Source organism: Staurois parvus, unplaced genomic scaffold (assembly GCF_062004578.1).
Source record: "Staurois parvus isolate SC_StPar_1 unplaced genomic scaffold, SC_StPar_1.0 ptg003340l, whole genome shotgun sequence".
NCBI lineage: Eukaryota > Metazoa > Chordata > Amphibia > Anura > Ranidae > Staurois > Staurois parvus.
This window is the reverse complement of record NW_028321136.1, coordinates 10,480-36,301: the sequence shown is the minus strand read 5'-3', so window position 1 is coordinate 36,301 and position 25,822 is coordinate 10,480. Positions and strand designations below refer to the sequence as shown.

Below are 25,822 nucleotides of genomic sequence, written 5' to 3'. Positions count from 1 at the left end.
ATGGATGCAGTCCCTGGGGTGGCACAGTACTCATCGGCACACTCGCATATCCCCCGCAGGGTCCTCGCTAGGAAACACAGACATACAGGCGTGTTAGTAAATGCTACAGTGATTGCAGGAATGTCTACATCAGACTCAACAAAGAGGAGCAACTGCTGATAGATTAGTGTGATGGACAGTGGGAAGAATGTCCCTTACATTGGGGGTCAGTGGGAAGAATGTTCCTTACATTGGGGGTCAGTGGGAAGAATGTCCCTTACATTGGGGGGTCAGTGGGAAGAATGTCCCTTACATTGGGGGGGTCAGTGGGAAGAATGCCCCTTACATTGGGAGTCAGTGGGAAGAATGTCCCTTACATTGGGGGGGTCAGTGGGAAGAATGCCCCTTACATTGGGAGTCAGTGGGAAGAATGTCCCTTACATTGGGGATCAGTGGGAAGAATGTCCCTTACATTGGGGGTCAGTCGGAAGAATGTCCCTTACATTGGGGGTCAGTGGGAAGAATGTCCCTTACATTGGGGGGTCAGTGGGAAGAATGTCCCTTACATTGGGGGTCAGTGGGAAGAATGTCCCTTACATTGGGGGTCAGTGGGAAGAATGTCCCTTACATTGGTGATCAGTGGGAAGAATGTTCCTTACATTGGGGGTCAGTGGGAAGAATGTCCCTTACATTGGGGGGTCAGTGGGAAGAATGTCCCTTACATTGGGGGTCAGTGGGAAGAATGTCCCTTACATTGGGGGGTCAGTGGGAAGAATGTCCCTTACATTGGGGATCAGTGGGAAGAATGTCCCTTACATTGGTGGTCAGTGGGAAGAATGTCCCTTACATTGGGGGGGGTCAGTGGGAAGAATGTCCCTTACATTGGGGGTCAGTGGGAAGAATGTCCCTTACATTGGGGGTCAGTGGGAAGAATGTCCCTTACATTGGGGGTCAGTGGGAAGAATGTCCCTTACATTGGTGATCAGTGGGAAGAATGTTCCTTACATTGGGGGTCAGTGGGAAGAATGTCCCTTACATTGGGGGGTCAGTGGGAAGAATGTCCCTTACATTGGGGGGGTCAGTGGGAAGAATGCCCCTTACATTGGGAGTCAGTGGGAAGAATGTCCCTTACATTGGGGGGGTCAGTGGGAAGAATGCCCCTTACATTGGGAGTCAGTGGGAAGAATGTCCCTTACATTGGGGATCAGTGGGAAGAATGTCCCTTACATTGGGGGTCGGTCGGAAGAATGTCCCTTACATTGGGGGTCGGTGGGAAGAATGTCCCTTACATTGGTGGTCAGTGGGAAGAATGTCCCTTACATTGGGGGGTCAGTGGGAAGAATGTCCCTTACATTGGTGGTCAGTGGGAAAAATGTCCCTTACATTGGGGGTCAGTGGGGGGAATGTCCCTTACATTGGTGGTCAGTGGGAAGAATGTCCCTTAAATTGGGGGTCAGTGGGGGGAATGTCCCTTACATTGGTGATCAGTGGGAAGAATGTCCCTTACATTGGGGGTCAGTGGGAAGAATGTCCCTTACATTGGGGGTCAGTGGGGGGAATGTCCCTTACATTGGGGGTCAGTGGGGGGAATGTCCCTTACATTGGGGGTCAGTGGGGGGAATGTCCCTTACATTGGGGGTCAGTGGGGGGGATGTCCCTTACCTTGGTGGTCAGTGGGAAGAATATCCCTTACATTGGGGGTCGGTGGGAAGAATGTCCCTTACGTTGGGGGTCGGTGGGAAGAATGTCCCTTACGTTGGTGGTCAGTGGGAAGAATGTCCCTTACATTGGGGGTCAGTGGGAAGAATGTCCCTTACATTGGGGATCAGTAGGAAGAATGTCCCTTACATTGGGGGTCAGTGGGAAGAATGTCCCTTACATTGGGGGTCAGTGAGAAGAATGTCCCTTACATTGGGGGTCAGTGGGAAGAATGTCCCTTACGTTGGTGGTCAGTGGGAAGAATGTCCCTTACATTGGGGGTCAGTGGGAAGAATGTCCCTTACATTGGGGATCAGTAGGAAGAATGTCCCTTACATTGGGGGTCAGTGGGAAGAATGCTTCTTACATTGGGGGTCAGTGGGAAGAATGTCCCTTACATTGGGGGTCAGTGGGAAGAATGTCCCTTACATTGGGGGTCAGTGGGAAGAATGTCCCTTACATTGGGGGTCAGTGGGAAGAATGTCCCTTACATTGGGGGTCAGTGGGAAGAATGTCCCTTACATTGGGGGTCAGTGGGAAGAATGTCCCTTACATTGGGGGTCAGTGGGAAGAATGTCCCTTACATTGGGGGTCAGTGGGAAGAATGTCCCTTACATTGGGGGTCAGTGGGAAGAATGTCCCTTACATTGGGGGTCAGTGGGAAGAATGTCCCTTACATTGGGGGTCAGTGGGAAGAATGTCCCTTACGTTGGTGGTCAGTGGGAAGAATGTCCCTTACGTTGGTGGTCAGTGGGAAGAATGTCCCTTACGTTGGTGGTCAGTGGGAAGAATGTCCCTTACGTTGGTGGTCAGTGGGAAGAATGTCCCTTACGTTGGTGGTCAGTGGGAAGAATGCCCCTTACGTTGGTGGTCAGTGGGAAGAATGCCCCTTACGTTGGTGGTCAGTGGGAAGAATGCCCCTTACGTTGGTGGTCAGTGGGAAGAATGTCCCTTACGTTGGTGGTCAGTGGGAAGAATGCCCCTTACGTTGGTGGTCAGTGGGAAGAATGCTCCTTACGTTGGTGGTCAGTGGGAAGAATGCCCCTTACGTTGGTGGTCAGTGGGAAGAATGCCCCTTACGTTGGTGGTCAGTGGGAAGAATGTCCCTTACGTTGGGGGTCAGTGGGAAGAATGTTCCTTACGTTGGGGGTCAGTGGGAAGAATGTTCCTTACATTGGGGGTCAGTGGGAAGAATGTCCCTTACATTGGGGATCAGTGGGAAGAATGTCTCTTATATTGGGGGTCAGTGGGAAGAATGTCCCTTACATTGGGGGGTCAGTGGGAAGAATGTCCCTTACATTGGTGGTCAGTGGGAAGAATGTCCCTTACATTGGTGGTCAGTGGGAAGAATGTCCCTTAAATTGGGGGTCAGTGGGGGGAATGTCCCTTACATTGGTGGTCAGTGGGAAGAATGTCCCTTACATTGGGGGTCAGTGGGGGGAATGTCCCTTACATTGGGGGTCAGTGGGAAGAATGTCCCTTACATTGGTGGTCAGTGGGAAGAATGTCCCTTACATTGGGGGTCAGTGGGGGGAATGTCCCTTACATTGGTGGTCAGTGGGGGGAATGTTCCTTATGTTGGTGGTCAGTGGGAAGAATGTCCCTTACCTTGGGGGTCAGTGGGAAGAATGTTCCTTACGTTGGGGGTCAGTGGGAAGAATGTCCCTTACATTGGGGGTCAGTGGGAAGAATGCCCCTTACATTGGTGATCAGTGGGAAGAATGTCCCTTACATTGGGGGTCAGTGGGAAGAATGTCCCTTACATTGGGGGTCAGTGGGAAGAATGTCCCTTACATTGGGGGTCAGTGGGAAGAATGTCCCTTACATTGGGGGTCAGTGGGAAGAATGTCCCTTACATTGGGGGTCAGTGGGAAGAATATCCCTTACATTGGGGGTCAGTGGGAAGAATGTCCCTTACATTGGGGGTCAGTGGGAAGAATGTCCCTTACATTGGGGATCAGTGGGAAGAAAGCCCCTTACATTGGGGGTCAGTGGGAAGAATGTTCCTTACGTTGGTGGTCAGTGGGAAGAATGTCCCTTACATTGGTGGTCAGTGGGAAGAATGTCCCTTACATTGGTGGTCAGTGGGAAGAATGTTCCTTACATTGGGGGTCAGTGGGAAGAATGTCCCTTACATTGGGGGTCAGTGGGAAGAATGTCCCTTACATTGGGGGTCAGTGGGAAGAATGTCCCTTACATTAGGGGTCAGTGGGAAGAATGTTCCTTACATTGGGGGTCAGTGGGAAGAATGTTCCTTACATTGGGGGTCAGTGGGAAGAATGTTCCTTACATTGGGGGTCAGTGGGAAGAATGGCCCTTACATTGGGGGTCAGTGGGAAGAATGTCCCTTACATTGGGGGTCAGTGGGAAGAATGTCTCTTACATTGGTGATCAGTGAGAAGAATGTCCCTTACATTGGGGGTCAGTGGGAAGAATGTCCCTTACATTGGGGGTCAGTGGGAAGAATGTCCCTTACATTGGGGTCAGTGGGAAGAATGTTCCTTACGTTGGGGGTCAGTGGGAAGAATGTTCCTTACGTTGGGGGTCAGTGGGAAGAATGTCCCTTACATTGGTGGTCAGTGAGAAGAATGTCCCTTACATTGGGGGTCAGTGGGAAGAATGTCCCTTACATTGGGGGGTCAGTGGGAAGAATGTTTCTTACGTTGGTGGTCAGTGGGAAGAATGTCCCTTAAATTGGGGGTTAGTGGGAAGCTAAAAAGGTCAGTGGGAACTTATCTAAGAGGCAGAAATTGCTCATTGCTCAAGGAACCCCTACAACCCCTGGAGGAACCCTAGGGCTCCCTAGAACCCTGGTTGAGAATCCTTGGTCCAGTTCCCCCCACCCACCTCCCTAAATACTTACCTGATTTTGATCCAGCACTGTGCCCGAGAGCAGCAGCTCTCCCTCTCCTCACCGGACAAGGAGGCAACAGTGTGAGTCATTGGCTCCTGCTGCTGTCAATCAAATCTAGTGACAGGGAAGCCGAAGGGGAGGGGTGGGGGCGGGCCCCGACCCAAGTACATAGTGCAGCTCGGGATTAAGCCCCGAAGAGGCTTGCTATTGGGGCAGAAGCACTGGTGGGGGACCCCTGAAGAGGAGGATCGGGGCTGCTCTGTGCAAAACCATTACAGGCAGGAAAGTATAACAGATTATTTAAAAAAAGAAAAAGACATTTACAATCACATTAATCAGCAGTAAGGTCCACGTGTGCCACCAAAAAGGTAAAACATGGCACTGCAGCACAACTATAGGGACCCCACATAGGACCTCAGCAGAAGAGGGATTTCGGTTTCACATGGAGACCCCCTCTGAACGTTGCTTACCTATACACTCCAGCTTCCTGTGGGGGGAGTTCTGATGGGTCACTTGTTCTAGGACTTCTGCGGCTGATCTGTACGGGTCTGTGACGTCCTCAGGGTACAGGTGTTGTGGCACGCCTACTACAGATGGTGGCGCTGTGCTGTATAATTCCATGACCTGCAGAAGGGATTCCTCCCGTGCCAAGAGGACCTGTCTGAGAACATTGAAACAAAGACTCACATTAACAGGATAATAACTGAACAAAACAGCTTATTCCAACTTTTTTTTTCTTCGGATATAGTGAATGCGGGGTCCGGGGAGAGCGGATATAGTGAATGCGGGGTCCGGGGAGAGCGGATATAGTGAATGCGGGGTCCGGGGAGAGCGGATATAGTGAATGCGGGGTCCGGGGAGAGCGGATATAGTGAATGCGGGGTCCGGGGAGAGCGGATATAGTGAATGCGGGGTCCGGGGAGAGCGGATATAGTGAATGCGGGGTCCGGGGAGAGAGGATAGAGCGAATGCGGGGTCCGGAGAGAGAGGATAGAGCGAATGCGGGGTCCGGGGAGAGAGGATAGAGCGAATGCGGGGTCCGGGGAGAGCGGATAGAGCGAATGCGGGGTCCGGGGAGAGAGGATAGAGCGAATGCGGGGTCCGGGGAGAGAGGATAGAGTGAATGCGGGGTCCGGGGAGAGAGGATAGAGTGAATGCGGGGTCCGGGGAGAGCGGATATAGTGAATGCGGGGTCCGGGGAGAGCGGATATAGTGAATGCGGGGTCCGGGGAGAGCGGATATAGTGAATGCGGGGTCCGGGGAGAGCGGATATAGTGAATGCGGGGTCCGGGGAGAGCGGATATAGTGAATGCGGGGTCCGGGGAGAGCGGATATAGTGAATGCGGGGTCCGGGGAGAGCGGATATAGTGAATGCGGGGTCCGGGGAGAGCGGATATAGTGAATGCGGGGTCCGGGGAGAGCAGATATAGTGAATGCGGGGACCGGGGAGAAAGGATACAGTGAATGCGGGGTCCGGGGAGAGCGGATATAGTGAATGCGGGGTCCGGGGAGAGCGGATATAGGGAATCGTCATTCCGCTGAGTGCAAACAGCCACAGCCTACATGAGAGTGACAATGCTGCTCTGAATTCAGGAGCAGTGCAGCATCGTTGCCACCCCATCACAGGAAGCGGCATCAGGAGGACTTTACCGACAGGATGAACAGGTATTTGTGGGACTTTGCAGGGGATTAGGTGAACAGTGTAAATTGACTTAATTTAAAGCTGTACTACAGGTACGATCTTAAATGCACATTTACGTTGGTCCAGCTTGGAACTATGTAAGGTTCCGTATTTCATACCTGAAGGATCGCTGTGGAAGCTGATAATCACTGAATCGCAGTGATCGCCGTAATCTTTTGGGTCCAGCGCTCGCCCTTTATCGAATGCCTTGAAATCTTTTTTTTAATGAATACACACAAATCTGATTGAAAGAGGTGGAGAGGAGGGGTGGTGATGTCACAATCTTCACCTTGTCCAATCAGAGAACTCTTTGTATTCATTGAAAAAAAAAAAAAAAAAACATTCTGAGAAAGGCAGCAGTGCCAGGTGAGCGACCCCCTGTGGTCAATACGCACTGGAGCAGCCGCTCAGAACAGGAAGATGGCGGCTATCGCTGTGATAGTGCCAACTACTATACCGATTGTCAGCTCCCACAGGGGTCTCCCAGTGATGAGATATGAACACTTACATTGGTTCAATGTAGAGAACATATCCGGAGTTCAGCTTTAGGTACTGCAGTACATACTTGTTAATGAGAGGCCATACTTCTACTCGGCAGGGACAAAGGGTGGGCGGGAGGGGCGGCTGCCCTGGGCACAAGGGGCGGGCAGAATGGGCGGCTGCCCTGCGCACAAGGCGCGGGCGGCTGCCCTGGGCACAAGGGGCGGGCGGGAGGGTCGGCTGCCCTGGGCACAAGTGGCGGCTGCACTGGGCACAAGGGGCGGGCGGGAGGGGCGGCTGCCCTGGGCACAAGGGGTGGGCAGGAGGGGCGGCTGCCCTGGGCACAAGGGGCGGGCAGAATGGGCGGCTGCCCTGCGCACAAGGCGCGGGCGGCTGCCCTGGGCACAAGGGGCGGGCGGGAGGGTCGGCTGCCCTGGGCACAAGGGGCGGCTGCACTGGGCACAAGGGGCGGGCAGGAGGGGCGGCTGCCCTGGGCACAAGGGGTGGGCAGGAGGGGCGGCTGCCCTGGGCGCAAGGGGTGGCTGTCCTGGGCACAATGGTTTACTGAATGGATGGGGGAGGTGCCTTCCTTCTGTTGCAAAGCTGACAGGAGTAGTGACCGTGGCAATGATTTTGAAAAGTCACTGCTGGGTGTAGGATCTCCTACAGCTTGCGAATCATGACGGGGGCGGGGAGATGGGTGCAGTTTGGCAACTTTGCCCTGGGCGCTGGGAGACCTTGCCCTGGCACCGCTTGTACTTTAATAGGAAATACAAATGGCGCGGCTACCTGTAGAGAGCCAAGAGCGCCGACCATAGAGGAGGAAAGAAGCTTTCATCTATACAGTCCAGGCAGACTTCTTTCACTGGTGGAGTGGTGGGAAGATCCAGAGACAGCACAGACGACGACACCAACAAGTCTGGAGAGGGGAGACATAATGGTGACATGTAAAAGCCATTTCTAGATTCCAAAATCTCGGAGGGGAGGGTGAAAAAACATGTCCGTTATAAAAAAAAAAAAAAATTATATATCTCTATCTATCTATCTATCTATCTATTATCTATCTATCTATCTATCTATCTATCTATCTATCTATTATCTATCTATCTATTATCTATTATCTATCTATTATCTATCTATTATCTATCTATCTATTATCTATTATCTATCTATTATCTATCTATCTATTATCTATCTATTATCTATCTATCATCTATCTATTATCTATCTATTATCTATCTATCTATTATCTATTATCTATTATCTATCTATCTATTATCTATCTAACTATCTATCTATCTATCTATCTATCTATCTATCTATCTATCTATCTATATATGAGATCCTTTATTACAATACATTTAAAGCAAACCTGTCAAATCTAAAACTGAAACAAAAACAAAAAAAACTGGGGTCTGTGATAAAACACAAATGGATAAGTAAAGGTTATCTGCAGTGAAAACAGAATTTCAAAAAAGTGAAGGATCTGTCCGCAGCTTTGCAGGGACACGCAATCCTTCACTTCCCTCCCATTCAGAACAGAGCTCTGTTCTTTGTCCTGCCCGACGATTGGCGGGTGCCGGCGAACATCCGTTTACCGGGACTCAAAGACTGGCTTCTGCTGTGGGTGTTCGCAGCAGAAGCGAGCAGCCGGCGGTGTACATGCGCGCACAATATGGCGGAAGTGCAGAGTCACGTATATACAGGCGTACCTCGGTTTACAAATTTAATTAGTTCTGTGGGACCTTTCGTATTGCGAAAAATTCGTAAACCGAAATGCAGTTTCCCATAGGAATGCATTGAAAACCAATTAATCCGTTCCAAAGTGAGAAAAAAAAAGTATTTTATCCATTCCAAACTCTTTATAAAGTGCACTGTAAAGGCATAAATACTGTCCAGGGACGTGATTAAAAATGAATTCGTAAATGCACTGAAAACCAATTAATTTGTTCGTATTGTGGAAAACAATTTGTAAACCGAGACGTTATTTTTCAATGGATTTTTATTCGTAAACCGAAAATTACATTAACCGAGGCGTTCGTACACCGGGGCGTTCGTACACCGGGGCGTTCGTACACTGAGGTACGCCTCTACCTGATTTTGCACAGGAGGACCGCCCTGCAGCAGTAAAACTGCCATTGGCCGATTTTCAAGTGGTTAATTTTTCCTTTAGAATCACTTCCATATAATTTGGTGGTGGTGATGCACTAGGTGTTTGCGCCCTCCTGTGTCTTTTCACAGTTCTGTCCAGAGTTTCCCCACTTGAGGAGGGCAGCCTTGGTTTGAGTACTGGGTGTACACCTGAGATATACAAAAAAACTTGACATTTCAGTGCTCAAAAGTGGTGGAGGCCACCAGGGCTGCTGTTAGAAACCACAGAGCCCCATACAGCCAACCTGACAGGGCCCCTCCCCCCTCCAAAAAAACAGTTTACTATGCTTCAGTTATGAATGAACACAGAGAGTGATCAGTACTGATCACTCATTGTGTTCCTTCAGGAAAGAAAGGGGCTGGTAAAAGGTGATATATCTACTAGACCCCTCCCCCCACTCTCCATCCTGAAGGATCCTATTGTGTACTTGCAGCTGCCGGTGGGAAAGAGAGGAGGGAAGCCAGCAGCACTGCAGGGGTGGGGGCACACAGGGGTGCTTGAGCAGCGGGGGGAAACTGATAGTGCACAAGGAGGGTGATAGGTGTGGCGGGGGGGGGGGGCAATTAATGGACCCAATCCCCTGTACAGCTCTCTCTCTGCAGTAGGTGAATGCCAGTGGGAGGGAGAGGAGAAGAAGCCAACTTTCAGCTGCTGCAGAGAGAGCCATACAGGGGATCGGTTCCAGGAATTGCCCCCCCTCACTGTGCCAATCACCCTGCCTGCCGACATCCAAATCACCCAGTTGCCTGGGCCCCCCTGCTGGCCTGGAGGACTGGTGGTACCCCCTTATCCACAGCCCTGGAGGCCCCCATCCTATGCTGCAGAGTTGTGCCAGAGTCCAGCAACCTGGAAGGGTAGGTGGTGCAGCGCTCCTCAGCTGGGGGAAATTCAATACTAAAAAAACCACAAACAGAAAAAGGCGCGTTCTCGGAGCATTTTATTGGATGAAAAAAATAAACTCAGAAGCTCGATGGGCTGAATGAATGTAAAACACAAAACAGGCGTCTGCTATCTAACTTCAACTGGTGAATGGACGGCTCTGAGGAAGGGGACCAGTTCCCCGAAACACGTCAGCTGGCTCAGTCATCCATTCACCAGATGGATTGCGGATGTCTGTACTCCATGCCTTGGATGTGCCTTACCTGCATTCAGTGTATCAGGCTTGGGAGGATATTTTTATTTGCTCCCCCCAATAAAGTGCCCTAGGCGATGGCGCCCTGTTTGTGTTTTTTACCACCATGGAATGTAGGACGGAGTGAGCGCCGAAGGTGTTTTACATTCCTGTAAACGAAGATCTCTGCTGGCGAGACGCCGACTGACCTACGAGGAAAATGTAATCGTAAGAGAAATACGGGGCCGTCACGGCTGGCTTTCTGCTAAACACGCCAACATGTGGATGTGAGGCCGGCCCCTCCTCCGTCTGACCTACAATCTACGCCGATCTCCCGATGTGTTCCTATATACTGACCTCTACTGGAGGGAAATGTGAAAGGATCGGCATAATCCTCATCAGCGATCGTTATGTAATCAAGGACCAGGTTAACCCCTTCGTGACCAATGATAATGCCTGAAGACAATTCTGCAGCTTTGAAATGCGCTAGAAAATCTGTACAGATCATCGCATGTACTTTGTGTATCCAGGTGGATTACAGAGATTTTTATGTGGGGGGGAATTGTGTTTTTTTGGTTGTAAATGGAAAGTTATCAAAGAAAAACTGGCCTAAAACCGCTAAAAATGTTTTTTTCAATGTAGCTGTATATATATATATATATATATATATATGTGTTCTTTTGTTTGTAAATGGTAACTTATCAAAGATAAACTGGTGCTGTACAGGAGGTCGCAGGAGACTGACAGCAAGTCCATACATTGTCTGAATTTAAAAAAAGAAATAAAAAAAAAAAAAAATCAGCACACATTTCATGATAAAGCATTATTAAACCCAAAAGAAAACTTTTATGATATTGAATTCTAAGATGTGATGGCTGCATTAGTGTTTTTTTTTTTTCAGACTTTTATTTTCATCTGGGGATCCAGACAGTAAATCTATTTTTCAAAAGAACAAGCCGTCCTGCAGATGTATCGATTACAGAGATGAGTCAAACTATTTACCACTGCTAAAAGGTGCTTACAATGATCAGCTTTTATTTATGTACAACCTTTATCCCAAAATGGAACAAAAAGGGTTTTGGCTCTGAAGAAGAGGATTGTCCTCGAAACGCGTTAGCCGTGTTCCGGGTTCCCTGGCGATACCAACCTGGCATTGAAAGGTCCTCTTGGTTTGTACCGGCACCGTGACATCACCAGATATGCAAGCCTTGTATTATGTTTGTGAGTATACTTGTATCAGCATTCAATAAACATCCCCTTGGATAATGCACTGAGCCAGCGCGCTCTCTGTTTTTTGTGGTTTGCTGGAACTGCTTATAAAGTGTGAGCTGTGTGGCTTCAATTCCAAATCTGCTAATGCATCTAACACTCCCCTCCTCCCAGACTGACAATTACATTACATGGAGTTTATATAGCGCCAAAGGGTTTGCTCAGCGCTGTACAATAGAGGGGGGGGGGACAATACATGAAACATTACAGCAACTATAAACAGCACACGAGGGGTTAGAGGGGCCCTACTCTTTCCAGCTTACAATCTAGGAGGGAGGGGGTAGTGGTACAGGAGGAAGTGGCTGTGGGGGATGGAGTGGTAGGAGGAGGGAAGGGCAGCGGCTGTAAGGTGAGGGTGGGGTAGGCTTCCCTGAAGAGGAGGGTTTTCAGGGAGCGCCTGAAGGTGAGGAGGGAAGGTGACAGTCTGATGGATTGGGGTAGTGAGTTCCAGAGGATGGGGGAGGACCTGGAGAAGTCTTGCAGACGTGCGTGGGAGGAGGAGACCAGGGAGCAAGATAGAAGGAGGTCCTGTGAAGAGCGAAGGGTACGGGTAGGGTGGTACCTGGGAATTAGGTCGGTGAGGTAGGTAGGGGCAGTGTTGTGAATGGCTTTGTAGGTCAGAGTTAGTAGTTTGAATTTGATGCGTTGGGCAATAGGGAGCCAGTGGAGGGATAGGCAGAGGGGGGTGGCAGAGGTGGAGCGGTTGGTGAGGTGGATGAGTCTAGCCGCTGAGTTCAGGATGGTCTGAAGCGGGGAGAGCCTGCACTGGGGTAGGCCGGTGAGGAGGGAGTTGCAGTAGTCAAGGCGTGAGATAATCAGGGAGTGTACGAGTAGTTTAGTGGTGTCTGGGGTAAGGAAGGAGCGTATCTTGGCGATGTTCCGGAGGTGGAGCCTGCATGTGTTTGTAAGTGATTTGACATGAGGTTGGAAGGAAAGGTTTGAGTCCAGAATGACGCCAAGGACTTTGGCTTGCGGGCTCGGTTTTGGAGAGATTAAGCTTGAGGAAATGGAACGACAATGCTGCTGTGCCCCTTGTGCTTCTTCCTCCAGAGTGGGCGGCTCTCTAATACAGGAGGTGTGTTACTGGCCGGATCACCAGGTGAAGCCTAAAATAGAAAACGAATGCGGCCGCCACATCTAAAGATTGGTAAGCTGCGATATCTGATGGTTTTGGGTTTAATACTGATTTATTGAATACAGAGCAACATTATTTTGTGTCTTTTGTATCGACCCATCCCGCCCCCGCCCAACCAGACCCGCCCCACCCAACCAAACCCGCCCAACCAGACCCGTCCCGCCCAACCAAACCCGCCCCGCCCCTGCCCAACCAGACCCGCCACGACCCCGCCCAACCCGACCCACGCTTACCTCTGGCGTTGTGAATCTCTTTCACGACCGTATTTAAATACTGCGATGCCGACAATCTCTGCAGAGCGGCCAGTCCGGAGAGGGACGACGGAGACAACAAGTGTTCCAAGTCTTCATAGGAGCTCTCCATGTCCTTGTGGCCCCAATCTGTACGAGTCTCTAGGCTCTGCAGATCCCCGCCTATAGAATGGCTGTGCTGGATGGAGGGACGGGGACAGCTGGAGAGGCAATACAGACTCTGGGAGGTCTTCAGTTTAGAGGCTCCGGCGGCCGGTAAGGAAATCAGTTCTGTGGGGAGGGACTGGTGACCAATGTCGGAGGCTGAAGGTTCCTGAGGCGGGTCCTTGCTGATGATCAGGTATAAGCGGCTGTATATCTGGCACTGGAGACGCCGGACTAGTTTGGCGATTGGATGTTCCGGGGTGCTGATAGCAGGAAAACAACAAGAATTAGTTACATTTGTTATTTATTGATTTCAGGTACTTCTATAGAGAATTGCTTGATTCCTCCATCAACACAATCAGTGTTGATGAGGGAGATCCTCCCCCACAGAGCTATTGTGTTCTGCCGACACGGAGCCTTCCCAGACTACAGAACACAATGATTAGTGCGAGTGGCTATGGCCGCCAGCAGTAATCTCATGTAAAACAAATCCAACAGGCTGGTTGTACCCAAGTCAATTGATGGATAGACTTCTGTACAACCGGCCTGCCCAAAGATGGATCGAATCTTGTCTGGTCCCAGCTGAACCAGCCGAGATTCGATCCATCTACAGCTGGCTTTACTCTCAGGCACTCATAGGTATAGCATACCCCAGGGTCCCACCTATCATGCAGCGTATGCGGAGGTCCTCACTCTCAGGTACTCATAAGTATAGCATACCCCAGGGTCCCATCTCTCATGCAGCGTATGCAGAGGTCCTCACTCTCATAGGTATAGCATACCCCAAGTCCCATCTCTCAGGCAGTGTATGCTGAGGTCCTCACTCTCATGGATTCATAGGTATAGCATACCCCAGGGTCCCACCTATCATGCAGCATATGCGGAGGTCCTCACTCTCAGGCACTTATAGGTATAGCATACCCCAGGGTCCCATCTCTCATGCAGCGTATGCTGAGGTCCTCACTCTCAGGCACTCATAGGTATAGCATACCCCAGGGTCCCACCTATCATGCAGCATATGCGGAGGTCCTCACTCTCAGGCACTTATAGGTATAGCATACCCCAGGGTCCCATCTCTCATGCAGCGTGTGCTGAGGTCCTCACTCTCATGGACTCATAGGTATTCCAGGTACCAGGGTCATGTCTCCCATGCAGTGTGTGCTGGAGGCCTGAGTCTATGTAGAATGTGCTGCATCAGTGGTTCATATAGTGAACTCGGTGTAGTTATTCCCCCTGAGGTCATCACAGAGGACAAGGGGGTGCTCTTTACATCTGGAGGAAAAAAAATGTCATCTCCAAACACAGAAAGGTTTCTTCACAGTAAGAGCTGTGAGAATGTGGAATAGACTCCCTCCAGAGGTGGGTGTGGCCAGCTCAGTGGATTGCTGTAGGAAAGTCCTGGATCCTTTCTTGGATACACAGAATATAACTGGATATAACATTTATAGGGGAAGGTGATCCCGGGAATATCCGATTGCCTCTCGGGGGATCAGGAAGGAATTTTTTCCCTGCAGGAGCAGATTGGATCGTGCTTTGCTGGGTTTTTGCCTTCCTCTGGATCCACTGTGTGTAGGATAACTTGTTTTTTTTTTTTAATGGTTGAACTGGATGGACTTTTGTGTTTCTTCATCCAGACTATGTGACTATATTCCATGCTGTAGGACTGCTGCCGGTCACATCTGGTTCACAAGCAGCACTTTGCATGTGTTAATGCTTTTACAGATCTTTAGCACTTGAATTTTGCATTTAAATTAGATGGGGTGTGTGCCTCTGCTTTCATCTACATTCCAGGCTACCTTCCTTTGTTGGGGGGGGGTGGTATATACAGGTCTATTCACTCTTTATTTTCCTCCCATTTACGTAGCCATGAGAAGCCATTCCCACAACAGAGCTGAGATTGTGGAGCTTTGTGAACATAATCTGGTTAGCAGGCGGAGGGACAACACAGGAATCACAGATTTGTACTCCATTAAAATGCAGAGCGGAGAGCTGAAGCCGGAAGATTTACATCTGCGACTGATATCCTGCAAACGTTAATCGGGAATTACCTGAATATCTGATGCACATAGCTGGAGATGGGGCCGGGGTCATTGGGGTCGCTCTTTATCTTCTCCTTGCAGATTTGTGTCCATCTCTAGAGAGTGAAAAAGGAACGATTTAATGACACATCATGGCTGATACTGAGCAGGAATTATATTGGCCATAGACGGGTCGTTTATTGGCCGAATTTTGTCCGCACGAAAAATCAGCCGATAATCACGCTGTTAGTGGGGTCAGCCCGACGGACGTTTTTCACGGATCTGCTCATTTATTTTTATCGGTCATGCTGGAAAATCCACGAAAAACAGCTGTTTTTCGGGGACATGAATGGCAGCATCAGCAACGGGGCCGACCGATTTTTCGTTTATCGGACATAAATTCGGCTGATAAACGGCCCGCCTATGGCCTGCCTTAGACTCATCGCCATCATCGAAAACTCCACCTCCAGCCCGAGTTCACACTGATGCGGTGCGGAATTCTGCACCGCATCAGAATCGCACCCCGTTCATGCGAACCGCTGCAGGTGTGTATGTTAAGTTAACAACACCCCGAAATCGGTCCACAAAATGCGGTGCGATGGGCCGAATCGGATCCCATAGGTGTGATGGGCCGAATCGGATCCCATAGGTGTGATGGGCCGAATCGGATCCCATAGGTGTGATGGGCCGAATCGGATCCCATAGGTGTGATGGGCCGAATCGGATCCCATAGGTGTGATGGGCCGAATCGGATCCCATAGGTGTGATGGGCCGAATCGGATCCCATAGGTGTGATGGGCCGAATCGGATCCCATAGGTGTGATGGGCCGAATCGGATCCCATAGGTGTGATGGGCCGAATCGGATCCCATAGGTGTGATGGGCCGAATCGGATCCCATAGGTGTGATGGGCCGAATCGGATCCCATAGGTGTGATGGGCCGAATCGGATCCCATAGGTGTGATGGGCCGAATCGGATCCCATAGGTGTGATGGGCCGAATCGGATCCCATAGGTGTGATGGGCCGAATCGGATCCCATAGGTGTGATGGGCCGAATCGGATCCCATAGGTGTGATGGGTTGAATCGGATCCCATAGGTGTGAATACCCGTGTGATCAGATTCTAGTGCGGACCAAAAAAAGGGTCGTGCGCCTTTTTGGTGTGGCTGCGGTGCAATCTGAGCCGTACATAATGCAAGACTCCGATCGCACCGCACAGAATTCACATGTGATTTGCACAGCAATGCGGTTCCTGTACGAATAACATGCGATACACCGCACTGCGCAAGTGTGAACCCAAGCTAAGTCCTCCTGCATGCGGAACGTTTTTACAGCGGCTGTTTTTGGCGTCAGACGGTTTTTTCTACAGCCAGTAAACTCCCCGGCATCCTCGGTGTCCATACACACACACACACAGACTGGAATCAGCATTTTTTGTAAAAAAAAACCCGGAACTAGCGGGATTCTAGAGGAGTATTTTAGCTGTAAAAACACCCCAACGCTAAAAAATCCAGTAAATTGCGGCAAACCAGCATTTGTGGACTTTTTTTTACTAAAAAAAATTTTTGGGGGTATAAAAACCCCAAAACGAAAAAAAAACAAAAAAAAAAAAAACACACAAACGTGGGCAAATGCAAAAAACTGGGGGGGGGGATTCCTCCAACCACATCAAATGTATGGGAAATGAGGGAATCTTTTTTTTTCCAATCCTCCTTCTGGCAGGGGCACCTATGGCCAGACTACAGCGATTTCATTGCTGTTTTATCTGTATTTTTTACAGTCTCAAGTAGATGTGAGTCACTAAAATCCTATAAAAGGTTCAAACTGAAAAGAAGTCATAAAAAAAAAAAAAAAAGAGAAACCGCTCTCCTCCCTCCGCCAGGTACAGGCATGATGTGCTGGTACCGATGGAGTACCGGTATGGATTGCATACTAGCACACTATGAAAGACTTTCCTTTACCAGAAGCCCTCCAGCGCGTCTCAGAGGCTGCCATCTTCACGCGCTCTTCCTTTCGGGTTCGCGAGCTGAGCCCCTTGAATGGCCGAGCCGCAATGATGTCACTCGCATGCAGGGCTGCTGATAGAAACCATGGGACCCCATACAGCCAACTTGACAGGTGCCCCCCCCCCTCCCCCACCCCAAAAAAACAAAACCGTTTGCAATGCTTCAGTTATGAATGAACACAGTGTGTGATCCAAAATTACTTGTAGGACAGAATAAAAATTCGGAAGTGATGTCACGTATTTGTATTTAAAGCTTTCTCCAGAGCTCTTTGAAGTTTTGTGTTTTTCTACACGTTTTTGACGTGTTTTGTTCAGCTTCTTTTTTTATGTTAAAGTGAAATTTTTTTTCTTTGTTGCTGGGCAGCATAAAAATGCAAAACGCGGCAAAAACTAACTACCACGCATTGCAACAGCATCTCCATTGAACTCTATTGTAGCAAAAAGGCTGAATTTTGCTTTTTACAAAGTTCTGACCCTTTCCAAAAATGCAGCAGCCCAAGAAAAAAAAAACAAAAAAAACCAAAAAAGCATAGAAGTGAACATGTTCCATAGGAAACCATTTTAAATGGACCGTAGTGTGCAAAAAGCACAAAAAAACCGCATTGGTGCATTTGATGCTTTCTCCAGAGCTTTTTTTCTACACGTTTTTGACGCTTTTTTTTTGTATGTTAAAGTAGAATTTTTTTCCTTTGTTGCTGGGCAGCATAAAAATGTAAAACGCGGCAAAAACTCACTACCACGCATTTCACCAGCTTCTCCATTGAACTTTATTGTAACAAAAAGGCTGCTTTTTGCTTTTAAAAACGTCCCCAACCCTTTCCAAAAACACAGCAGACCAAAAATACACAGATGTGCACATGTTCCATAGGAAACCATGTTAAACGGACCGTAGTGCGCAAAAAGCACTAAAAAACCGCATTGGTGTGAACGGAGCCTTTGAAGATCTCCTCCGTTGTGTTCTGAAAGATCAACAGCTTCAGTCAGGAACACAAATAATTCAGAAAATAAAGAAATGGGGGGGATTTACTAAAACTGGAGGGTGCAATATCTGGTGCAGCTCTGAATAGGAATCAATCAGCTTCCAGGTTTTATTGCCAAAGCTTCACGGAACAAGTTGAAGGTAGAAGCCGATCGGCTGCCATGCAGAGCTGCAAAGGATTCTGGGTGCTTCACCTTTAGGCTTGGTTCACATATATACATTTTGCATTTGAAGGTTTCTCCAGAGCTTTTTGCAGCTCGTTTTGCGTTTTTCTACATACGCTTTTGGCGCATTTTGTTCAGCTTTTTTTTTTATGTTAAAGTGGAATTGTTTTCCTTTGTTGCTGGGCAGCATAAAAATGCAAAACGCGGCAAAAACGCACTACCACGCATTGCAGCAGCTTCTCCATTGAACTCTATTGTAGCAAAAAGGCTGCATTTTGCTTTTTAAAAAGTCCCGACCCTTTCCAAAAACACAGCAGCCCAGAAAAAAAAAAACACAGATGTGCACATGTTCCATAGGAAACCATGTTAAATGGACCGTAGTGCGCAAAAAGCACTAAAAAACCGCATTGGTGTGAACGGAGCCTTAGAAGATCTCCTCCGTTGTGTTCTGAAAGATCAACAGCTTCAGTCAGGAACAGGAATAATTACAAGGACAGATCTGGAACACAACCCATCAGATGCCACCGAAAATTGAAGCCCAGAATCATCAGAGTGAACTCGGGAAATAAAGAAATGGGGGAGATTTAATAAAAATGAAGAGTGCAAAATCCGGTGCAGCTCTGCACCAATCAGCTTCCAGGTTTTATTGCCAAAGCTTCACTAAACAAGCTGAAGGTAGAAGCCGATTGGCTGCCATGCAGAGCTGCAAAGGATTCTGGGTGCTCCAGCTTTAGGCTTGGTTCACATATATGCATTTTGCGTTTGAAGGTTTCTCCAGAGCTTTTTGCAGCTTGTTTTGCGTTTTTCTACATACGCTTTTGACGCGTTTTGTTCAGCTTTTTTTCTTAATGTTAAAGTGGAATTTTTTTTCTTTGTTGCTGAGCAGCATAAAAATGCAAAACGCGGCAAAAACACACTACTATGCATTTCAGCAGCTTCTCCATTGAACTCTATTGTAGCAAAAAGGCTGCATTTTGCTTTTTAAAAAGTCCCGACCCTTTCCAAAAACGCAGCAGCCCAAAAAAAAAAAAAAACACAGATGTGCACATGTTCCATAGGAAACCATGTTAAATGGACCGTAGTGCGCAAAAAGCACTAAAAAACCGCATTGGTGTGAACGGAGCCTTAGAAGATCTCCTCCGTTGTGTTCTGAAAGATCAACAGCTTCAGTCAGGAACAGGAATAATTACGAGGACAGATCTGGAACACGACCCATCAGATGCCACCGAAAATTGAAGCCCAGAATCAGTAGAGCGAACGCGGGAAATAAAGAAATGGGGGAGATTTACTAAAACTGAAGAGTGCAAAATCCGGTGCAGCTCTGCATAGGAACCAATCAGCTTCCAGGTTTTATGGCCAAAGCTTCACTGAACAAGCTGAAGGTAGAAGCCGATTGGCTGCCATGCAGAGCTGCAAAGGATTCTGGGTGCTCCAGCTTTAGGCTTGGTTCACATATATGTATTTTGCGTTTGAAGGTTTCTCCAGAGCTTTTTGCAGCTTGTTTTGCGTTTTTCTACATACGCTTTTGACACGTTTTGTTCAGCTTTTTTTCTTAATGTTAAAGTGGAATTTTTTTTCTTTGTTGCTGAGCAGCATAAAAATGCAAAACGCGGCAAAAACACACTACTATGCATTGCAGCAGCTTCTCTAATGAACTCTATTGTAACAAAAAGGCTGAATTTTGCTTTTTAAAAAGTCCCGACCCTTTCCAAAAACGCAGCAGCCCCCCCCCCCCAAAAAAAAAAAACCCCACAGATGTGCACATGTTCCATAGGAAACCATGTTAAATGGACTGTAGTGCGCACATTTTTCTACACACATTTTTGGCGCGTTTTGTTCAGTTTTTATTTTTTTTTTTTATGTTAAAGTGGAATTTTTTTCCTTTGTTGCTGGGCAGCATAAAAATGCAAAACGCGGCAAAAACGCACTACTATGCATTTCAGCAGCTTCTCCATTGAACTCTATTGTAGCAAAAAGGCTGAATTTTGCTTTTTAAAAAGTCCCGACCCTTTCCAAAAACGCAGCAGCCCAAAAAAAAAAAAAAAACACAGATGTGCACATGTTCCATAGGAAACCATGTTAAATGGACCGTAGTGCGCAAAAAGCACTAAAAAACCGCATTGGTGTGAACGGAGCCTTAGAAGATCTCCTCCGTTGTGTTCTGAAAGATCAACAGCTTCAGTCAGGAACAGGAATAATTACAAGGACAGATCTGGAACACACGACCCATCAGATGCCACCGAAAATTGAAGCCCAGAATCAGTAGAGCGAACGCGGGAAATAAAGAAATGGGGGAGATTTACTAAAACTGAAGAGTGCAAAATCCGGTGCAGCTCTGCACCAATCAGCTTCCAGGTTTTACTGCCAAAGCATCACTGAACAATTGTCGGCCGCTAAACGAAAAATCGGTCGTTGCCGCCATGGATGCTGCCACCAATGCTCACGAAAAACAGCTGTTTTTCGTGGATTTTCCAGCATGACCGATAAAAAGAAACGAGAAGATCTGCGAAAAACGGCCGACGGCATTGCCCCACTAACAGCATGAATATCGGCCGATTTTTTCGTGCGGACGAAAATTCGACCGATAAACGACCCGTCTATGGCCTGCATTAAACTGGAGAGTGCAAAATCCGATGCAGCTCTGCATAGGAACCAATCAGCTTCCAGGTTTTATTGCCGAAGCTTCACCGAACAAGCTGTAGGTAGAAGCCGATTGGCTGCCATGCGCAGCTGCACCAGTTTTAGTAAATCTCCTCCATTGCTTAGGTCTGGAGGAGGATTTTTGGAAGAGTGCGCTGTACTCACATGGTCCTGCTCATATTCCAGCACGGCGGTATACAGCATCTTCTGCTCGGTCTGCGCTGGGCTCACGCGTTCGCTTTTGAAGCGTCTGCAGGAAAAACAGAAGTAGAGGGACAAGGCTTTGTACAACTTGCGGAATATCATGTCGGTTTACCTGTCCGACTCTTCCTGAAGCCTGATCCTGCGTTCCTCGGCCTTTCTCTGCAGCTGGGGGGGGGGGGGGTGGAGGTTAAGGAATTAGCATCTCTTAGGCCATTGTTAGCACTAGGTTGGAAAACTTTATTATTCAAATGAACAGAAGTCCTGGCACAGGGCCAGACCAGTGGGCTCCGCCCACAGTGAAGGATACGGTCTCTTCCCTGGCCTTAGCTATCCCCAGGTTTTCCATCATTTGCCGCTGAAGTGACAAAGTCTAAAAAAGAAAAATCATCCAGTTACAACGTGCGACACCATCCGCTATAGAATAGCCAACTGCTTTCGTTTTCTAAAATGCAGGGAAACCCGAGCAGGAAAATCTTACTTCAATTTTTTAAATTTTTGTAAATTTGCAGATTTCATTTAAAAGATACCCGGCGATCCTGACAGAAAGATCTGTGTTCAGGAACTGCCTGCTGTGGGGTGACAACTGCCTTGTAATTCAGCTATCGTGCTGCCACCATTTCAAAGTGAACCCCTGGTGGAGACTACAAGGGGCCACGTCAATGCACTTTGTGGTAGCATTGTGCACCGTTGTCACCATCAGGAAGCTGGGCCAGAAAAATGGTTTGCAGTTGTCGCTGAGTGAAGGTCGGTTCGTCCTGCGAAGCGCAAGGTGTGCGGTGCGTTCCGGCTGAGATCCAGTGATCTTGGCGGAACGTTTTTTTTTTTTAAACGAACTTTATTGAGATCTCACACAGCCATCTCGTAAAGTTCAGTGGCTGGCCCCGCACTGTAAGGCAGCGGATTGCCTCGCATCGCTCGTAACGCCTGCTATACTTTTTTTCCGTGCATCGTGCCTGGACACCATCGCAATGCAGTGCTGTGAATCAGATATGTAGGAGAAAAGGCATTGTGCCTCGTCCATGTGGTGGGAATAACCGCCCAGCACAGTCCCACCGCAGCAGGTGAGAATCTGTCCTAAGGGCATGAAGAAAGGAAGCAGCGAAAAGAGATTGAAGGAGATCAGCAGCACTGAGGAGCAAAAAAAAAAAATTGAAATAAAAACAAAAATGGTAACTGTTCAGTGGCACGCAGAGGTTTTGGAAACAAAGGTCCTCCCACAACTGGGTAACGGCGCTGTAGCCATCATTCGGCTATAGCATGGTTACCAAGTGGTTAAAAACAACAACAAAAACCCCAAAACAATAAAAATTGTGGTTTCTACAGTTTTGTGTTTTTCCTGTAGAAGCAGCTCAATGTTCTCCTATGAGCCCATCCATACACATTAGGATGTCATTTTCAGCACGGCGTTTAGAGGCAGAAAAAAAACCTCCTGGTTTGTGGTTTTGAGAGCAGTTTTCTGGCAAAAAAAAAAAAAGCTAACATTTTTATCTGCCAAGGGAACTGGTGTGTTTTTTTGAAGGCCAGTGTGCATGGACCCTAAATCTGATTCTAGTGTCTCCCACTGGAATCCCATCTTCCCGATACCGCAGCCCCAGCTTCCCCAACACCGCAGCCCCAGCTTCCCAGACACCGCAGCCCCATTTTCCCCGACACCGCAGCCCCATTTTTCCCCGACACCGCGGCCCCATTTCCCCCCCGACAACGCGGTCCCATTTTTCCCCCGACACCGCAGCCCCATTTTTCCCCCGACACCGCGGCCCCATTTTTCCCCGACACCGCGGCCCCATTTTTCCCCCGACACCGCGGCCCAATTTTTTCCCCGACACCGCGGCCCAATTTTTTCCCCGACACCGCGGTCCAATTTCTTCCCCGACACCGCGGTCCCATTTTTTCCCCGACACCGCGGTCCCATTTTTCCCCCGACACCGCGGCCCCATTTTTCCCCCGACACCGCGGTCCCATTTTTCCCCGACACCGCGGCCCCATTTTTCCCCCGACACCGCGGCCCCATTTTTCCCCCGACACCGCGGCCCCATTTTTCCCCCGACACCGCGGCCCCATTTTTCCCCCGACACCGCAGTCCCATTTTTCCCCGACACCGCAGTCCCATTTTTCCCCGACACCGCAGTCCCATTTTTCCCCGACACCGCAGTCCCATTTTCCCGACACCGCAGCCCCATGTCCCCCCCGACACCGCAGCCCAATTTCCCCCGACACCGCAGCCCCATGTCCCCCCCCGACACCGCAGCCCAATTTTCCCCGACACCGCAGCCCCATTTCCCCCCCAACACTGCAGCCCCATTTCCCCCGACACCGCAGCCCCATTTCCCCCCGACACCGCAGCCCCATTTCCCCCCCGACACCGCAGCCCCATTTCCCCCGACACCGCAGCCCCATGTCCCCCCCGACACCGCAGCCCAATTTCCCCCGACACCGCAGCCCCATTTCCCCCCCCAACACCGCGGCCCCATTTCCCCCGACACCGCAGCCCCATTTCCCCCCCGACACCGCAGCCCCATTTCCCCCCAATACCGCAGCCCCATTTCCCCCCCGACACCGCAGCCCCATTTCCCCCCATAACCGCAGCCCAATTTCCCCCCCGATACCGCAGCCCCGTTTCTCAGAGGTCATTGCGTGTTCAGTAAACGGTTGCTTTACTAAACAGGAAAACTCAGGGAGTTCCCAGATCACCAGAAAAAGGACGCGGACCACAAAGAGCCTCCAACACATTTTGAATGGCAACACTAAGGCCGGCCATACATGGGTCGAAATTCGACCGATTTTTCATCCGTACATCGGACCTAAGAATAATCAGCCCATTTTCCTTCTGTAGTGGGTCCATTGCACCGGCTGACTTCCGTGGTTCCTCCCCTTTTCAGTGATCGGGCATGTTGGAAAATTCGTGAAAAACGACCGGTTTTCGACTCAATGATGGTCAAATCCTACAATAATTTTTCCGAAAAGAATATGCGCATGAGTTGTGACCTGGAAGGAACAGAAGTTTCGCCGGTTATATGGGGTGAACTTTATGACTCGGTCAGCCGATTTACAAAATCACTGATGGCGCCATCGGATTACCGAGCGAACGACGCTTTCGATTTTTGGACGAAAAATCGTTCGGAATTCAAATCATGTATGGCCTGCATAAGTGATTCCTCGAAAAATACATCAGAGGTTCTTTCTAGCAGCTGATGTGTAACCTTGAAGTTCTCAAAGAACAGAAAGTTTGATTACCAACGTGCTTTACCTCTTGTATTGTATGGTTGAACTGGATGGACTTTTGTCTTTTTTTCAGCCAGACCAACTATGTATTTTTTTTTTTATGCAGGTGGATAAAACAAAGCTGGAATGACACTGGCGTTGTCACTAAAGCGGTTTCATGGAACATAATCCAGACCTGGTACTATGGAACCACTAACCAGGGAGGTTTTCTGTGCGGCCTGCCTTGGGTCCAGTCTGGAGAGCCGGGCTTCATATGCAGCTCTGAGCTTCTGGTTCTGTATGGAGGCCTCCTGCAGGGGTGTCAGCTCCCTGTGGATAGAGGACATGCGGTTCACCAATGAACTGCTCACTACGGACTTCCTACAAGTTATTCATTCTTACTTTTTGGAGCTTTGAGCCTCGGCTGCTCTGAGCATCTGAAAGACCTCTGGAGAAGGAAAGCCACCGTGTTTCTGGACCTCATCAGAGCAAGACCTACGATGACCCCAGGAATGGCCAAAGGAAGCCCGGGGGGGTACAGAGGTAGTTGTGGCAGTAGCACAAACATCGGTTGTGGCTGGAAGACCAGGGACCTCCGAGATACGATTCTTCAGAGTCATCAAGTCTACATCAGCTTTACCTGTACAAAAGGAACACAGTACACAGTCATTACCCACTTGTGCTGCTTTTACTAAACAGATCTTTGTTTGTTGTCCCAGTTTTGCAGAGATAAGAAACAGAGAGATTGTTCCCTCTGTACAGAGCCCTGTGTTGCTTGTCAACACAGAGCTCTGGGCTGTGATTGGGAAGGGAAAATGTCACCAACACACGAGGATCACTAATATGGGCCCAAAGGTTTTAATGAACGATCACATAGTTACAGCAAGGCAACATTTCGGAGGCATGTGACCTGATGAAGGGGTCCTGCAAGACTCCGAAACGTTGCCTTGCTGAAACTATGTGATCGTTCATTACAACATTTGGCCCCGTATTGGTGATCCTCGGTGTGCTGGTGACATTCTCCCTTCGTGATTCTGTTCGGTTCCAGCCGACGGTCACTGCAGCACCCACTTATACACACCGCCATTTGTAACGCAGGAATGTGTGCGTTTGGATTGTACTCTTGCATTCTGGGCTGTGATTGGACACAACCAATCAGCAGGTCTCCAGCCATGAACCATTGGCCAAGACTTGCGGACAGACTCCTGCAGATTGCACACGCATGCGCACGCCCGACACCAAGAAACCTGCAGCGACGTAGCAGTATGTCGCTGTGCCTGCACAGGCCATCCTTCCGCAGTACGGTCCTTAAGTGGTTAAAATAGAACTAAAAGGCAAAAATTTTTTTTAGTTATGGAAAGAGTGTCGATGGCGGGTTTTATTTGCTGTCTGTGCCCCCTGTCCGGGACATTTACCCTCTTTATTAGTACATCACTGAATTCGAAAGTAAAAGAAAATCTTACATTTTGGGTTGTCCCCAGAACAGGAAATAGTATGGATATCTTCCAATGGGGACACTAGTTCTGGTGACAACCATGGATTCCTTCATTTCAGATACATTTTTAACTCACTTCCTGTTTTGGCTATAGGACAGGAAGTGAAAGGAAATCTCCCTATTAGGATACAGATGGCAAAAATAAACCTTACAGGTGTCATAACCCTCCATTACTCTACCCAAGAACGGTCGCATGCTGGATATTACAGGAATTCAAGCTAAAACAGTAGCATTCAGCCGGGAGCGCAGGGAGGGACAATTATTATTAGTTGCATAAATAAAGAACATCAATAGTCGGTTCAGCAAGGACTGGCTGAATTTCGATTCACGTATGACTGTTCTTGCTTGACAGTAGCCAATCGA

The 25,822-nt window shown here is 48.9% G+C and overlaps 1 protein-coding gene across 1 annotated transcript; it reads right to left on the bottom strand.

Annotated features, from left to right (window-relative positions):
- Positions 1-25,254, bottom strand: LOC149428303 (VPS9 domain-containing protein 1-like; the record flags this gene model as incomplete). The annotated part of the gene is made up of 11 exons (XM_089667528.1): positions 25,185-25,254; positions 24,367-24,604; positions 24,183-24,294; positions 21,071-21,133; positions 20,876-20,928; positions 20,725-20,809; positions 14,803-14,888; positions 12,593-13,017; positions 7,482-7,611; positions 5,002-5,192; positions 1-67 (listed from the first exon to the last, which is right to left on the bottom strand). Coding segments are annotated over exons 1-11 (1,520 nt in total), but the record flags the coding sequence as incomplete, so codon positions are not given.
- Positions 25,255-25,822: the final 568 nt, after the last annotated feature.